Below are 18318 nucleotides of genomic sequence, written 5' to 3' on the forward strand. Positions count from 1 at the left end.
GTTTGTTTCTTGGACTTGTGTTAGTAAAGTTGCTTGTAAAGTGAACAGTGTTATTCACATACACATTTTGCTCATTACACTCAAGCTCAAAATAAATAATTAGTAGTGTACCAGTCTATTATTTCATAGACGTATGCTCTGAAAAAGTACCAAAAGGTCTCATTACCAACATTCTGCAACTAACGTATCATTATGGCACTAAACACATGCCAGTATCAAGAGTCTGATCACTCAGTGTCTACAGTGTAAACACCATCAAGAGCGATAGGAGAGTTACCCTGTCAAACCCAGCCTGGTCTTTCAGTAAACCAATCCGCCTTGGTGCTAAAACATCCAGTAAACATTCACTTCCATGTCACATGGTACCATCAATCTAAGTGTTTCCTTGTAGGACAAACATGTACATCAATTGATCTGGTACAGCTTTTGCAGTGTGAATTCAGTCACAGCAAATTCAACGAATTCAATCACAGCAAAGGCCTCATATGGACAGTCCATCCCAGTGATAACTACAAAAACACAGTACTACTAAGAGTATTAAGTGCGGAATTATGTTATACTGACTGAATTCAACGAAAAAGTCAACTTAAACACAGTTATTTTCGGTATAGACACAACATTGGTCTCCTCGCACCAAAACGCCGCTCTAAACTAAAAATGGCTGCTTATGAATATTTTTAAAAACGGTTCCATTCACAAGTATTAGTGAACAGCTCACAGGAACCTTAAAAAAAATCTAAATAAAGTTATGGACAATTTACGCAATACGAAAAAGGCCATTTGGCATCTCCACATTTAGTGCCCGTCTTTTTTCACAACATTCGGTTGTTCTTGCAACCCTAGAGTAACTGAATGACATTTATGTGTCCGTGTGTGAAAGAATAAACTTGCGTTCTGTCACAAGTTCTCAACAATGCATTGTCCTTTTATAAGAAATACATATTTTGCCAGCGCTTCTGAGATCTTTTACTTCTTCGAGATCTTCCCAGCTTTTCTCTTGGGCTCATAGGGTGTTCTCAGGATGCTGGGCGTCTCTTCCATAACCCTGACCAGCAGGTTATCAATGTAGTCCTCCAGCTCCCGAATATGAGCATCTTTCTTTCTTACCACCTCTTTCTGCTTGATGAGCTCTTGCACAACTTCCTCAAAGGAGAGATTGCTGTAGGCCGCCATATTCGCACGCAGATGTTCAGGCTCCTATGTGTGAGGAAGAACAGATGACATATGATTGTTAAATTTATCATGTATTAAAAACATTACTTGATTGCTCATATGCTGGGAATTCAAAGTGTTCTCTGAAGTGTGTAAATCAATCATCTTTTGACCTATAATTTGATATTTGTGCTAAACTTTCGACATGAAACAGTGTTAATTTAACACTTCACATTGGTTTGTAAAACGGACAAGAGGATAGGCAATAATGCCACATACAGTAGTAGCTGGACAAAATAAATAGGGTAAAAGATAATAGTGAAATAAACATGTCAATGTTTCCTTCAAAACAGAACTCACTTGATAAATGAGCTTTTATTAAAGGTGTTGCTCTAAACGTTCAAGCCTCATTTCTCTCAAACAGTGATTATGTGTTGACATGAGAAGTGTCTGCATCGGACTTAACCATTGCAATTTAGAAACATTTGCTCATCTGCTATCATGCGTCTGACAAATTCACACGTTTTTGCTGTCAAGGTGAAAACAAGCACTAAATGCAGTCAGTTGATAAAATCTCTCAAAGAGCTTATCCATTTCACTGTTGCCAAAATATGAGCCAATGTCTCTCAGTCCTGCTTAATTACTGACGCTTAGATAATTACAATAAATCTGCCACCCAAAATCAACATCAACACAACAGGACACAGACCTGAAACTCATCTAATTACCAAACACTCCAAATAGCTCCCGAAACGAAGCACTCGTACCAAATCTACTCTGATAAGGTTATCTGGGTGTTTAAGGAAAAGAAATTTAAGTCCTTAATATTTTTTTTTGATGCAAATTATTATAATAAATGACTATATTAGGTAATTAAATAAGGTTTTAACTGGGACGTTTTAAATAACATTTCTTTGGTTAGTTTAATGATGGTGGTTAGTATGGAAGTTTCCGCCACTGAATAAAAAAAAAGAAAGTAATTGCACCCTTTTATCTGACGATTCTGACTTTTTATCTTGCAATTCAGACTTTTTTTCTAAGAATTGCATATAATAAAGTTGCAGTTGCATGTTATAAAGTCAGATTTGCGATTCTGACTTTATTCCTCGCAATTCACCTTTGGCTAAGCCCCGCCCCCCTTAGTTACTGTTGCTACTTCCGTCAAACTTTATCTGGGCTCTGGTTTGGTATCAACATGGCTTGCTGTGACAGCTCTTCCTGCTGAAATGTTATCAAACTTTTATAAAGTAGCAAATAAAGTGCCCTATAGAAGTAGTCAAAAGGGGCCGCAATATGCGTTCGAAGGCTATATTCAAGACATACAAGTGAAACGCAAGAAACAACTCGTCATCCAAAATAGAGGCAAAAGCATAACGTTAACTTACAGGTCACAGTCAAAAAATGAACCACCGCATATACAAATCGAGACGTAGGCTGGGAATAACAATTTAAGGGAGCAACACTGCTTGTGCAAAGCTGGGTAGGTCTCTATTCACTTCTATAATCCAATCGTTATTACACGAGTATAACGTTGCATTTATTAGCAGCGTGTGCTAGCGTATCAACTACCGTTATGAGAACCGAAATCATAACCTAAAACATTATAAAATGGTCTAACTAGTATAACTTCACAGTAAGGTTAGAAGTAAAAAAGATGTGTTTGTTGATCTTTGAGGGGTTTAGCTGACTCTGGACGTCCACACAGTTTAATTCAAAGACGACACTTGTCAGGATTTGACTTCGATTTTGAGAAGGAAAAAAACGGACACCCCCTCCAACCTCTCTGGGAAACACGTATCTGTGTTACAAATGCCCCAGGCACAATGTTTAACCATATTTTTGATAAAACTACGACGGTAAAGCCTGCCGAGACCAAAAATATGAGACGCCTGTGTTGAAAGTCAATGGAGCGCTGTCAAAAAGTGTCGGACCTCTGTGTGAGCTCGTTCTTGGTAAATCTACATTCTAGGGCGTGGCTTAGCCAAAGGCGAATTGCGAGTTTATATGCAGCAATTCTGACTTCATAACTTGCAATTGCAAGAAAAAAAGATAAAAAAAACCCATGCGAAAACAAGGATACATATCGGAAGGACATTACATGTAGTCACGCAATGCAGACGTTGTTAACAATTTGAGAACAAAGTATATTTTGCACGGTTTTGCGTGATATAAGCGATTTTTAGGTTTAATTAGTGTGATTTACTGCAATGTCAGAACCAGAACAAAAGTGGATGTTTCTTACTAGTTCAGATGACATTTTCCGGTGAAAATTATTATGTTCGTCATAAATAATAATCAAAAAGATTAATCTGTGATTGCGAATGCCAGTGACTGACAGCCTCACAGTCTCCTTTAACATTGTGTTCATCCACGCTGTGCCGAGTTGAGTGTCGAAGTACAACTCACGAAAAGTTGATGTTGAATGACTGCAATTGCAGATTTCGAACAGAGATGGCGACAAAGAGGAAAAACGCCATACTGCAGCTTTAACTTTTGAAAAGTGAATTAAACACATTCGATTATTTTATGGGTAGCCTATGAGTGATTATAAATCTAATTAAAAAATTAAAACCTGTGTTTATATAATGTATAATATTAAATGTAAGACTAATACATTCCACTTGTTAGAAAATAATACTATGCAGGAAGCCTCAACACTTTTAAAATCTGAACTGCTTCTGGGTTTGAACTTGATCCACCATATCGGACAGATGTTTATACATGTGACACTTTGATTACGATTATCCTCCTTAGATTACGGTAATGAAAACAAAACATTCCTTCTCTTTTTCCCTGAGGAAACAGCAGAACAAATTTGACTCCATAAAACTGCCATTCTAGAAACTAATGCAAAAATACAGTGGCCCTAAAAAGCATTTAGAGACGTAAATCAAAACGTGAATGTCATTGCATTAGATAACACAATAGTAAACCAAGTAGAATTTATTTTAAAGGGAAAAAGGTAAACTTTCCAAGAAAAACATTTGCAGAATGAATCTATTGTAAAAAAGAAAAAGAAAAAAAAGATTTATCGCTCAAAAATAAGGCAAAAAGAATTTAGTGGAATGTTTAGTTAATGCGATGAACTACACCTTTGGTGAACATAAAATTTAAACATTTTTAGGTGTGCTTGAGTTGATTGTTTGGTAATTCAGATCAACAGACAATGCAAGCCAAAACAACACTTTCTAGCACATACAAAGTAGCAAACACTGAATCAAAGGAAGATTTAGAGAAAGAGATGCTGCATGAATAGCAAAACCACCAGGGCACAAGCAAACGGGGGCAGGAAAAGAGCCCAGGAAATGACCATGAACTGGCAAGCAGCTGATGAGCAGATTTAGGCAATCAGGAGTGTGGGAGAGATAAGACTTCCACTTGGCATTCTTCAGTTGTCTCATTATGAGCACTAATGAGAGCCTTTGCGTTGAAAATCTAAAACTCCGAGTCCTTTGAAATGCCTCGGCCGACTCTCCCACCCCCCACCCCCCATCCTTTAATTAAGGCCTTAGAGTGCCAGAGACACTATTTCACGGATGCAGTGTTAACATAACCTCAAAAATGGGTGAGGAAAGCCATTTTCAGCAATGCGTCTCCAGTTTCAACATCACTTCAGCAGCTATTCTCACACAGCAGACAAGCAAACGTCACATTACTCTGCGCTGGACACGATGACGATCACAATCAGTATAATTATGACAACGTGAGAGAGGGCTCCTTTCCACGTTTAATACTGACCGTGGTTTGACCTACAGTGTAAAATTAGACCAGTGACAAATTGCGTATTATTAATGATTAGATTTCCAATTATTGAGTGAGAGAACATACTGTCCAAGATGGTTCACTAACGAAATGGAAGCGCACTAATAACATCACACTACTTCAAATTACATGCAGATCAAAGACGATGACCACCCATTTCAGCTGTTAATTAGATAAATGGGCCTCCAAGCAGAGCGCCACAAGTGATACTCAGTCAGAGATCAACATCATCAACTTCCATGTATAATAGGGCTGGAATAAATGACCAATTAAAACTTTGGGCAAGTTTGGAAAACTTGTGAGAAATGTGCTCAAGCTGTGTCTGGACAGACTCAGTGCTTTAAGTGGGCCGGTACACGGTGCACATCTGTTTTAATCCTTTGGCTGTGCTGCTGCTTTTCAGAGCGCCCTTCACAACGCACGCTTCCTAATTCGACCCACCGAGAACAGAGACTACATTGCCCATACACCCTCGGGTTTTACTAGTGAAAAGCACATGCATTTCTTTTGCCGTTGTCTATGGTGTCAACTCAACGTGGTCCGGAGACGGTGTGTGAAACGCAACCATAGCTGCTCGGTTAAAATACAAATACCATGAACACTTAATATGCTCTCCTGGCTTCAGACTCTGAGTACCGTACAACTTCAAATAATAGCCCATACTTTTATTTTCCCAAATCGTTGAACTGAAGCCGGATTGTCTTTCAGACAGGGTTAAAGAAATTAACCATCTTCAAGACATGTTCTACTGTTCCATTAAAAATTTTATTAATGTTAGGTAGCTCTTTCTAGCTCAAGCACATCCACAAACTAATAAAAGGTTTTATTATTTTTTATAAAGTTGTCTGTTGACTGCTGTTTATAAAACCCCTTCAATATAGTTGTTGTTACCTCAGGAGAGGAGGGGGAAAAAAATCAAATTATTAATAGAGTACCGTCCAGGACCTCTTTTGGGCAACTTAAAGCACTAGACAGACTGGACAGTGACAAAGTGAAAGTACAGTGTTTACCAATGCGTAGAAATGGAAAATAATATTCTTACATTTAGTGTGGTTACATAATTCAACATTATTGGTATTGACAATAGTGTAAAGCATAAAATAAATGGAGTGTGCAATATTTCTTTTGAATGAACGTACCTGTTCTCTTGCATTTTTCATGCCATGCTTCTTCTCAGGAGAGTTTCTGAATCTCTGAGTAAGGTCCTCATTACTAGTGGGTTTTCTCATGTTGTCACTGTTTAAAAAAAAGAAAAGAAAAAAAAAATGTCAGATTAAATTTTACTCCAATAAATGTGTAAATTGTGTTCCAAACCACCTGGTAATATGCATGCATAGGCAACTAGTTAATAGTGAGAATTGAAACAAAAGAGTTCTGCCTTTTTTATCTCACAAGTCATTAATTAAATGTTCTGACCTATCAATACTGGTGAAATCTTGCTCAACACTAACGAGTACTGTCATAAAACGCATCAAATCCTCTAGCGCAACTACTACTTGCCAGCAAAAGTTTGATATAATTTTTGAGTTGACCTTTAGTAAAGTGACAAACAGAGGATCAGGAAATGGTTTGACACCCCCTTACACGCAAAACAGCCAGTCTACTTTTCATTTCCTAACAATTGGTCACTAACCACAGCAAAGGGTTTGCCGGCAGTTACGGCTCAAACAGTAGGGGTGGGCGGTGCGACCAAAATCATATACCACAGTATGAGCAATTTTATATAGCACAGTAACGGTGTACATCTTAATTTCCTCATTCATTTCAAAAATTTAAAAGCTTAGGGTCGGTAAATAACAAAATAATAAAAATGTTTTTCAAAGTCTCTTGATCAAAAATACAGTAAACATTAATGCTGTTAATATATATATATATATATATATATATATATATATATATATATAAACTGTTTTCAATTTTAATCTGTTTTAAATGTTTCTTCATGTGATGGCAAAGCTGAATTTTCAACAACATTACCCCATTCTTCGGTGTCAAATGATCCTTGAGAAATCATTCTAATTATGCTGATTTGGTGCTCAATAAACTTTTCTTATTATTATTATTATAGCTAAAAAATTTTTTTTTGTGGAAACCCCATTTGGTTTCTTAATTTCAAGAATGAAAACCGACAGTAATCACTGTGTATTGCGATCCAGATTCCACTCAGTATATTTTAGAATAAGATCATCCCCAAAATGGCTTGATTATCATAGAGATGAAGGAAGTGAAGTTCACCATTTGGGTTGATCACATCATTAGCCAATGGGCATCATCAATTGTAGAATGGGAATGGGTGTGGGACACAGAGAACGTTCTCAGACAGCGGGGTGTCTCAACTTCATTAACATACAGACCACAGCTGGTACAACAAGAACAACTTAATTTATATTAAAATTAAGTGGTAAACTGTAACAGGATAAAAAGTTTGAGATTTGGATGTTCTGGGTTCATTTTGACGATGGTGCTCTGTTTATCTTGCCACTGCTATGCTGTAATATACTTCATTTTTGAGATCTTCGACAATCAGATATGGTTATGGACGTTTTGTTTCAGACACATATTGTAAGCTAGACCAATCACAACAGGTTGGGCCATCTGACCAATCAGAGCAGAGTATCCTCTAGGAAAGGAGGAGAGTAAAGAGACCGGATCCTTGATCAAGCCGTTTCAGATCCTGTGAGAAAAGAGGTGATTCTACAATCTATATTATGAGAAAATCAACATGTTTTTGACTTTGGATACATGTAAACCTATTGCAGGAGACATCCGAAACAAAATTAGGAACCTTTAATAGGTGCACTCAAGAAAGATCTTTTTTTTTTTTTTTGGTAAAAAAAACCTTGTGTGACTCTTTTGATCAGTTTAATGTGTCCTTGCTTGTTTTCATTTCTTTCCCCAAATCTCCTTTCCTTTACACAATAGTGTGTATATTGTATGTGATGTACTAATCTTTATAAGACAATCTAGTTACAAATAGATTTATAAAATTGTTAAAAAATGATATATTACTACCGGTATATAGGATTAGTATTATATATTATAATAACATTATTATGTTTGATTGTATTCTAATAAAACTACACATACTGTAGTAGATGAATAAGTCTAACATCGAAGCAAAAACAGCTTCACATTTTTAACCACACTTCAGTTAAATTTTATATAATCCTGGAATGTATAAAAATCCATTACACTGTTATCTCTACACTGAAAATGCTTGCCTGTCGATATTTTGCAGATTATACTAAAGGTTGCATCATAAAATAATCATAACGGGAAACTAGGAAATTTAACCAGTTGACATTTTTTCCACCCAAACCACAAAAGTCAAACACCATTGCAACTTGCAGGAAAATAAACTGACTTTAAGCTTACGTGGGCGTACCGTTATGAGTAATGGTCCGATCCTTTAATGATAAAAACTTGTGAATGGATGGGATACATTAAGGATACTGGTTGTAAAAAGTCAGCTAATGTATAAGGATGGAAAGATCAGATATCTTTGTACACTAGACAACATTAAGAATGTTTGTTAAATGTCTTTTCAGCTAACCCGTGACCCCTGGAAGACCTTTGATTTAAGATGAGAGAGTAATCTGAGAGGATGAGCGGCCTGGTAGGCTACGGGCAGATAAATTGTTAATTGAATGGTCTATCTCTCATTCAGATCTCATTACTGTGACTTGGTCAGGCCCCTGTAGCCTGGATTGGGCCTAATGACATCGATAAGGTCTTCCTAATGACAGACTTTCTCTGATAAACATTAAGTGCTTGACTGTCCTCACCTAACTCTACTGAGAAAAGAGCAGAAGTTGGTAATGACATTGGCAGACGTACTACTAGTACTCAGCAATAATTTTAATATGATCTATATTACATTATAGTACTATGTATAATACTTAAATATCTATTTGATTGTTAATTTGAATTATTGATTCAATTTTTCCTCATTGAACAGTAAGGTGTAAAACAAGATACTAATGGCAAGTAACTATAATGAAAGCTTGATAAACAAATTTAAGAATGGCTAAAAACAAACTGTACCTGGATCTGTAGTGTGATATGAAAGGGTTGGTTTCACTTGAGGTTTCATTGGTAAAGGGGTTTGGAGATCGCAGGTCTCCAGAGCTTCCGGTCCGTGCTCCAGCGGCTGCTTTCTTTCCTTCCTTCTTCCCAGTCACTCTGCCCAGAAGACCGAGCTTCTCCTTTTTCTCTCTCTTCTCTGCCCCCCACATCATCCCCTGATCTCCCTCGAAGGGATTGTGGTTTCGAGGGAGAGTGGCGAACTTCTGGGGCATGTTGTCTCCGATGTCGGAAAAGGGGTCACATGGCACGTCGCTGTTTGGGACACCATATCCATCGCTCTGAGAGTGTCGGTGAGATGCAGTGCCCCCTACGGATGAGAAAGACAATGTTTTCTTTAGCATTTCTCTATAGAGTGCAGCAGGGATTACATATTTGTTTAGTTGACAATTTAGTATTTTAGCACTTTGGTTAAATGCATGATATTAGGCCTGTGGTGAACAAGCTCAAGTTCACTTTTTGTTCTACGACGTAAAATACACAAGTAATACCCCTTGTGATAGCTAAATGGGAATACAGAAGTTGTCGAGGGCATTAAACATCACACTGAACAGGTAATCTCATCTACTTACTAGTCCGCTTTAAAGCCTTATTGTGTTTATAATCCTGCTCTTGCAAGCTATTCTAATTTCTAACTCAAATTTTCAGTGTAAACGTATGTTTTTTAAAATAAAGACAGAAAGAGTTGTCAGAAGCTTAGTGATGGTGATGATAAAGGCTATATTGAAATTTATTTAAGGACTAAGTTTAGCTTTTTACTTATGGTTGTTTACGCTGGTTGTTCATTTGTGAAGGTGAAAAATACGTTTAAGAATCATAAACTTTTGTTGGTCACAGCTTATTTTCCACAATAATCTAAAAGCCAATGGAAAAATCCTATTGTGTTTTTGTCGAGGGAACCAGGGTGATGCTTAATTTCAGGTTGGCCAACAAAAATGCATCACTCCATAGTAAACAATACCTTTTGCTGCTAATATGACACAATAATTAAACACATGAAAAAAGAAAATATAAAAGAATAAAAATGCAATACTGAGCATAGTAAACTACTTGAGCAGACCATGTACTTTATGTCCTCACCTTTCTCCTCAATTGAGTTCATAGAGTCGAGTTTAGGCCTGAAGTGAGTTCCTATCAGATCAGACATGGAGTGAGCAGCAGAAAGTTTCTGCGTCCCAGTGAGCAGCGAGCGTTTTGGCTTAGGTTCAGGTGCAGCCTGAGGGTGTGGGTGCTGGTCTGGCAGAGAATCACTCTCGCTCCGTCCTGAGCGCGGAAGGATGGCAGAAGATGTGTCTGAAAAGGCACCGTCGTGCTTGCGACCCTTCATCTTTTCTTTGAGCTTGGAGAACGGCGATCTGGGTTTGTCTCGCATCGACAAATCGAACATGCTGGCGGTCATGTTGTTCCGCATGAACTGGATGCTAACTTGAATCTTGCCTCTGTCTTTCCTCTTCTTACCTGGCCGTGAGTCTAGATTGTACCAGCTGACAAAAGAGAGACAAGAGAGAGACAGGAAGTATGAGGCATATAGCTCAATTATATCAATTAAAACTGTCTGAAATACAGAAAACGTTGAAAAAAGACAAATTAACAAACAGAGTAGATACACTTGATGTCACTTGGACTGGACTATGTATGCCAGTAAGAGCTTTGTGTGTAAACCTCACTCCCCTGGTCTAAAGAGGAGTGTTAACGACTGATGCTAGCTGCTGCAGTCTTTATAGTCCTTGTTAGCGTGCCCGCCTCTCACGCCAGAGACCAGGGTTCGAATCCCGCTCCGAGCGGGTCGATTAGGACTGGTTACATTTTGTGCCCTGACTCAGATGAGAGTGAGGTTTAGGTGAGTGAGTGTAACGGACTTAGGCCAGTAAGAGCTGTGCGTACCTCACTCCCCAGGTTGCGATCTTTAGAACTTTGTTAGCGTGCCCACCTCCCACACCAGTTCAAATCTCGCTCCGAGCGGGTCGAGTAGGACCGGCTACTTTTGTTGATGTGACCCAGATGAGAGTGAGGTTTAGGGGAGTGAGTGAAACAGACTAACACACAATGGTTCGAATGGTTCGACAATGGTTCGAATCCCACTTGGAGCGAGTAGAGCAGGACCATTTACATGTGCATTTTCAATCATGCTCTTCTTATCAATATATAATGTAATGTTTGACTAATATATAACATTTTTTTTAAAGAAACATCCTATGAAATATATTTTTCCTATGAAAATGTATTATTGTTTATACTTTTTTTTAAACTGGGTAAATAACCAAAAAAAAAAAATCGATTTTTTTTTTCAGTTCTAGTATTTCAAAAACTCAATTAGTGGAGTTGTCTAGTTAATCTAGATTTTTATTTTATTTTTTATCCTGTCACATGCATGGTTGGCCTCTTAGGTGTTATTGGAAACAGCTAGGCTGGTGCTACATGCGCCAGTAATTTGCAGATGTTCCAGTGTACTTTCACAGCTTGATAAAAACAAACATGAGAAAACCGCACACTCTTTCACTTCTCCTTTTCTGTGAAACCCCCCTGGTGGCAAGACTCTCTTTCAGGCTTTGCTCTGTATGTATAATTCATACAAAAACGACATGGGGGCAATGTGTTTGTCTGGCCAGAAACCCAATTTCAGTTCACACAAATCCACAGCATAGTCCATTTAGTCCATTTGAAAGCCTTCCCCCTTCCTGAGAACACATATTATAGCAGGGATAAACATAATTCCCTGGTAACTGCAAAGGTTTGGGCCACATAAAGAATGTGAAGTAATACGCCCCCATCTAGGCCATTCCCCAGCTCCTGTTTATTTAACCTCTTGCTCTTTTTTTCTGCTGGAAGTAATGTGATTGATGCTGTAACTGTGTGAAAAGGAGGTGGCATTTGCACAAATCTGGCCTTTGTTCATTGATGCTCACACCGGTATTTGGAGATTATGGAATGGACAATATTTCAGCAGAGCCGCGTGATACTCCTGCGATATAAGACACTTGGAGCAGGATCATTAATTTAGAAATGATAGTTGTGAACACTTAATGTAGGTTCAGTACTAGACTGAGATTTGGATAGTGTTCAATGAGTGAATTATGCAATACATCATCTTACACCTGCATAGGCAAACATATGGTGGCAAAGCATATTCCAAAAGATATTTTTTATTAAGTCGATATTTTAAAATTTTGACATTTGTCGGCCGATATTGTATATTTATTGTGTGCATGCTCATTTTCCCTATTTTTTTAGATGACCTTTTGCCGTCATTTAACACTCAGAAAGTTAATATTTAAAACACTAATAATTATCTCCTTAACGTGAAAAAAAAAAATTGAAAAAATTACTGATGTAAGATTTTTTAATCAATAACAGATACAGATTAACTGTATAATTTAACTCGTTTTCTTCTGTAAATTTATTATTAGATTTTTTTTTTGATGTTGGAAAGTTGTTATCGTTCTATATTTTGTGTTCCTTTGGATAGTACAACTATGTTTTCCAACCATTTTTCATACTGTATATTATAACTCGCTTGTGTTTAAATTGACTGATTTTAGTATTTGATAATTTATTTTGACAGAATTTTGTGTTAGACAAAAAAAAAAAAATGTTAATAGAATTTTAATTTTGGACTAACATGAAAATAATTATTGGTTTATGGTATTATATCTGTCCACCAATATTCAAATGAAAAAGGAATAAACCCTGATAAGACTGTGTTGAATGGGATTGAATATTTTTGTACAAACAGTTTTTTTGACCTCAGCACTGATTAAAAAGACACTCTGTACACTCAAAAACCAGCCCTGCAGAAACGTAGTTTTACACTTCCACCCTAGACGCAGTTCTTTCATGCAAACACTACTGTAAACACTCCTTCAGTATCGAAACACTGCTCCCTCTGGGGTCGTTACAGGCTGCCATCTTGCTGAGTGCTCTTCTTCCTTCATGGCACAGCAAGTGAATGGTGATTATGTTTCTTTCCAAGACCATCCACACACTGGGGAGCTTGTAGATCCGAGGGAAGAGGGTTTACCTGGTCTCAGGCCCAGTAAGGGAGCTCTGATCTGGGCATGTGGAGAGTCAGCCAGCCCCTGTTCTTCACATGGGAGTCAAGGCCAAGATAAATCTTCCTCTGCCTGGAACCACAATACTCCCACTCTGCGAGGGCCGCTGGGAACCAGCGTACAATCAACAAACACAGGTGTGCGATAATTAGGGTCTGTCGACTCCAATGTCGAAACGGACTCTTGTACCCTAGCGTCAGTTAGTAGGAAACCATTGCAAGAACAGAGTCATTGGGGACTGCAAACCCTGAGAGTCCATGGGATGCAAGGTTGGTAGAGTGATTTGTGCCATGAGTGACAAAAATGATCTCAGCAATCAGTTACAGTAACTCCCTCCCAAGGGTGAGACACCACCATAGTAGGCCTATCATTGAATAAATACAGGCCCTGATTGAGACATACCGACAGTATAAACTTGGAGGAAGTGGTGTAATATCCAGGAGAGTAAGGATGCATCTATATTAGTATTGTAGCAGATACCAGCAATAAGCTAATAATTATGCTGTAATGTCATAGCTGGGAATGATGTCACACCCTAGTTAAAATAGACTACTTGGATGGAAAACTAAGATGGGCGCATCCAAGCAAACCTTTGTTGTGCTCTTTTTTTGCACAGATAATTAAAAAAAAATAACTAAAATTTTAGTTTATTTTTATTATTCAAATGTATTTAAGAAAATATATTAATATATATCTGATTTATTGTTGACTGCCATGTGTGTTTGTTTCCGCTGAATAAAATGGAACTGTTGTAGAAAGCCTCCCTCCGGAACATTATTGGTTGCTATGGTTGCTGGGGGTTCCGACAGGAAAACTTTCAGCAGCGTCTGCACCATAATAATGGCTAAACAACTTTATTTAATGTGTTAGCCTGATGCGGGTTTACCCGCCGATCTAACTGCGATATTATTATTTTAGCTTACTTTACTTTCGGGTGAACTGTCAGACCGGTTATAATAGACAGGTTATGTTCTACTGGTTTGTCCAGCCTTTATAGAGCTCTGTTGGTTGAACATGATGATTTGCAGAGTAAAAGGTGTAACCGTTTTTGCAGTTTGTTTATTATTTTGGTAACGCTTCCTTTTACAGTACAGTACTTGCAGTGTACTTACCTAGAAAGTAGTGGCTACTGGCTATTATAAGGTAAGTACATGGAACAGGGGTAGGTTTAGGGGTAGGTTCAGGGTTAGTACAAGTTATTACCCAGTAATTGTAGTTACTAAAATAAGTAAGTACATAGTATTTACATGGGTAACTGGACTGTAAAAGGAAGCGTTACCATTATTTTTTCTATTTTCTAAGGTTAATTATTATCGAAGTCATTTTTTTCTAAGAAAAACTATGATAGGCTCACTCACATTTTCACTGGCCCACCCAAAATACAATTTCTGCCTACGCCACTGTATTGATTGGCTTCATCACTCTGTCTCCTCTCCACCAATAAGCTGGTATATGGCGGGCGTTCTGGCGCAATATGGCTGCCGTCGCATCAACCAGGTGGATGCTGCACATTAGTAGTTGTTGAGGAGATCCCCCCTTCAATATGTTGAGTACAAAGAAAATCACTATATAAATGTAACAAATTATTATTATTAATTTAAGGCATGGCCTTTGAAGTCTGCATCCTTCGAAGGATGAAAACTCTGAATTGGGACAAAGCTTATATTACTACTGATTTGCTATGGTTGATCCACAGACTTTCCCACTTCCGAAAGACAAATGGAATGCAACATTATTTTTCATATTATGGCCAATAACTGTAGATAATTAAATCCTATACTATTGAGATTCTTTAGTTAAATAAATCATTTTAAATTCCACAATCATCAACAGATCTCCAGTGCAAAACATGTTTACACTTTACTTGCATGTAGATAAAAGCAAAAAGTAATATTTTCAAAACTACATTTAGTAATTTCTGTCATTTTCTGCATTCAGTAACGTGAGGTATGCAGCACTGCTCAAGTTTTTCTAATTCAACCAGCCATACCTGTTTCTCTCCAAGTACTCAAATAAGCTATTGCTGGTCTGTACATGCCTAAAAAAGTGAAATCCGAATATTTAAGACGCACTAATGAAATAATCTTGACATTTATTTACAGAAAGTAGCCTGTCACATCTGGAAATACAAGAGGAGGAACATAAAATGATTAAGTTTCTTTAAAGAGAATACAGTCACCACTGCCTGACAAAAAGAAAGGAAAATATAGCAGCATGCAGAATAATCATCCTCACTTAACTGGTTAATCCGCCATGGGATTGTGACTCAAAACTGCCGTTAAAAGTTGTCAAAAGGCCTTTATCTGAGTTGCATACTAGAACAAAATGGCCAACATGAGATGGTTGCCCTTCCTTGGTATTGTACAGTAATGGCATGTCCAAAGACATTTAAAACTCAGACAACAGGTTTCAAAAACAAAGACATCATTACCGGTACACTAAAGTTCCATGTCAGCAACGTGGAGTTTAAGTTACAGGAGTTAAAAATAGCCCAGGTCATTTCAAAACATTTCATTCTTTTCATTCTTTGAGTATTATTGGCCTCAGAATGCAGACAAGCACACAGGGTCTATGTAGGCTGATATTAAAATGGCAGTGATTTCAAAAGAATTGCATAGATTGTGTAAATACAGAAGTGACGATCACTGGTACCATTAAAAAAAAATGTTACGTTGGGATTGCAACATTAGCTGCAAAACTGGATTGTTTAAACACCATTCAGAGTCACTAATTTCACTGTAATACTAAAAAAGGACAAAGCTTTAGTATCAGGTTCCTCTTTTAAGTCGCACTTCTGCTTATGGACCCTTTTCATGGACTGTGCTGGCGCCCCCTTTATCAACATCTAGTAGTTTTTCATTGTTTAAAAAAATTAATGTATATATGCTATAGTGATCAAATAAATCTAAATATGCTATAGTTTGTTTTATTACATTGGCAGTAATGTACATTGGCTTCAAATTAACGTTTTGTTTCTTTTCTTTTGCTATTAGAGCAAATGGGAATACAAAAATGATATTTGCTGTTGTCTCCCATTCACCACTATAAAAGTTTACCCAACTATGAAGACAACCGCTTCTGAAAAACCTGGAAATGTGAAACGGCTCCATTTGAAAAAATATTTTTGTTTAGTTCTATGAGGCTTTTGCATTAAAAAGTTGACAAATCATTAAAAGATCTGGCATCAACAATGAATGAAATATTAGCTCACTTACTCAGTTTTCCGTCGTTCCTTGTTGTCAAATATCTCATTTAAGTTGATGAGTTTTTGGCCCAGAAATTTATCCAATCCAACCAGGGACCTGTGCATCACTGTGAGGCACAGCTCATAAACCTCTGGATTGCTCTCCATCAGCAGCCCTGGCAGTTCAAACGAAGCCTCTTCCTTCCACACCGGGCTGAGGGTCTTCTCTGCCACTGATGTGGAGTACTTCTCTTTGCCCAGCTGGATGATGGTGTAGGCATCATTGGTGCCATTCTTGCCCTTTGGTTGCAGGTCTGTGGCTTGGAGAACAGTGGCTTGGACATGAGTTGGAAACCACTTCTGCGACTGTTCGCCCAATGACATGATTACTTCAAGTGTAAAACTATGGTTTTTGGTGTGTGAAATGATAAAGCGTAATAGCTACTTCAATTTGGCCTTGGCATTTTGTTTAGCTTCTAATCACAGTAAATGAGTGACCACGAGGTGATGAAGGTTAAAAGTTATGTTTAACAGCGTGGGAAGAACATAATTTATAATTACAAACGTTCTGTCTTTTAACATACGCGTCTACAAAACACTCCACGCATTGACCCCGCTCCAACTCAGGTCACCTAAAAAGACAAAAAGACAGAAAAATAAATATTAAACTTAAATTTATATTTCAATACAAATAAGATCCAAATTTAACATTTTTATGTTAACGAGTGACTTTAATAATACAAAAAACAAAGCTAATTTTTTTTTATTATATGTATCTCAAACTTATTTATATTATTCTCATGTGCATTTTTTTACATTGTGCACATGAATTTATTGTGGTAATCAAATTTACTTGCATCCAAAATAGTTATGTCCTGTCAACCAAATGTTAAACGTATAGGGAAACGTCATTCAAAAAATAAAATTAACAAATTAAAATAACTATTAACTAAAGATTCCAAAAGCTAATAACTATAAATCTATGAGTTATTCTAGAAATATGGTACACCATTGATGTGGTAGATTAATAGGTTGTTTTATATGAAATTGTTTATTTTTAAAAACTGCAGTTTCAAATAAGCTTTCTGTTCAGTTCTGTCACATTCATTTATTTTTTAATCAAGACCTGAAATTTTACATTTTTCATCTAAATTTACAACTTCAAATTTCAATTTACAATTGGTGTTCATGGGTTAAATTGGTTAAACTGATCAAGTACTTCGCGGTCTACCCTTTGATTCAATCAGACAACATGGTACAAAACCACTGAAGCATCAAAGCTAGTTTTATCATTAGCCACAGTTACTGCTGCTGTCAAACATTCATCCAGCACAAAGCTCTGATAATTACCTCTGAAGCATCTTTCTTCGAGCACAGCTCGCGACGCCACTGCATGTGTGAGGACTGCTTAAACGAACCGGCATCAAGTATCTACATCTGTGGTAGATGGAAATTAATAAATTGCTTTAATCGACACTATTTCATCTTAAACAAATGTAAGTGTGGTATTCCACATCAGTCCTGTCCTCGACTTCCTAGTTCCTCATTTCCGCTGACGCGGTCACGGGTCGAAGCGGAAACTCCTCCTCTGTTGCCGTAGAAACACAGGATTTGATCAACGCACGCCTGGCGCTGTTCCTGGGATTCCAATGACTTGGAGGATTATTAGAGTTTTGAGCATTTCTTTTTTCCCTTTCTTGTCAGTTTTGACAAGAAAAAAAGAGGAAAAGGAATAAACAACAGCTGTTTGTAAAAGATTGCAATTATATAAAGATAAATAAACGTGCTATATAGTGACCCTTAGATAGTTTACAGTAGCCTATAATCATTAGAAGGCATTCGTTTTTATTGTTAATAGCATATTGTTAATTTAATAGGTCATTCATCAGTAATTCAATTCGCAGGTTAAGTAGGGTGTATTATAGACTGTAAATCAGATTAATAGTTTACTACAGGTGAAATGGTAAAGACTGGATTAGGCTACATTTTAAAAGCATGTCCCAATTACCACACTGTAAATTATATATATATATATATATATATATATATATATATATATATATATATATATATATATATATATACTGT

At 37.2% G+C, this 18318-nt stretch overlaps 1 protein-coding gene across 1 annotated transcript; it reads right to left on the reverse strand.

Annotated features, from left to right (window-relative positions):
* Positions 1-820: 820 nt before the first annotated feature.
* Positions 821-17821, reverse strand: rab11fip2 (RAB11 family interacting protein 2 (class I)). Its single transcript, XM_039672143.2, has 6 exons — positions 17581-17821; positions 16262-16862; positions 10078-10481; positions 8959-9307; positions 6054-6150; positions 821-1197 (listed from the first exon to the last, which is right to left on the reverse strand). The coding sequence occupies exons 2-6, from the start codon at positions 16612-16614 to the stop codon at positions 967-969; spliced, it is 1434 nt and encodes a 477-aa protein (XP_039528077.2). The 5' UTR covers positions 16615-16862; positions 17581-17821; the 3' UTR covers positions 821-966.
* Between the last annotated feature and the right edge of the window lie 497 nt (positions 17822-18318).

Source organism: Pimephales promelas, chromosome 11 (genome assembly GCF_988280905.1).
Source record: "Pimephales promelas chromosome 11, fPimPro1.hap1.1, whole genome shotgun sequence".
Taxonomy (NCBI): Eukaryota; Metazoa; Chordata; class Actinopteri; order Cypriniformes; family Leuciscidae; genus Pimephales; species Pimephales promelas.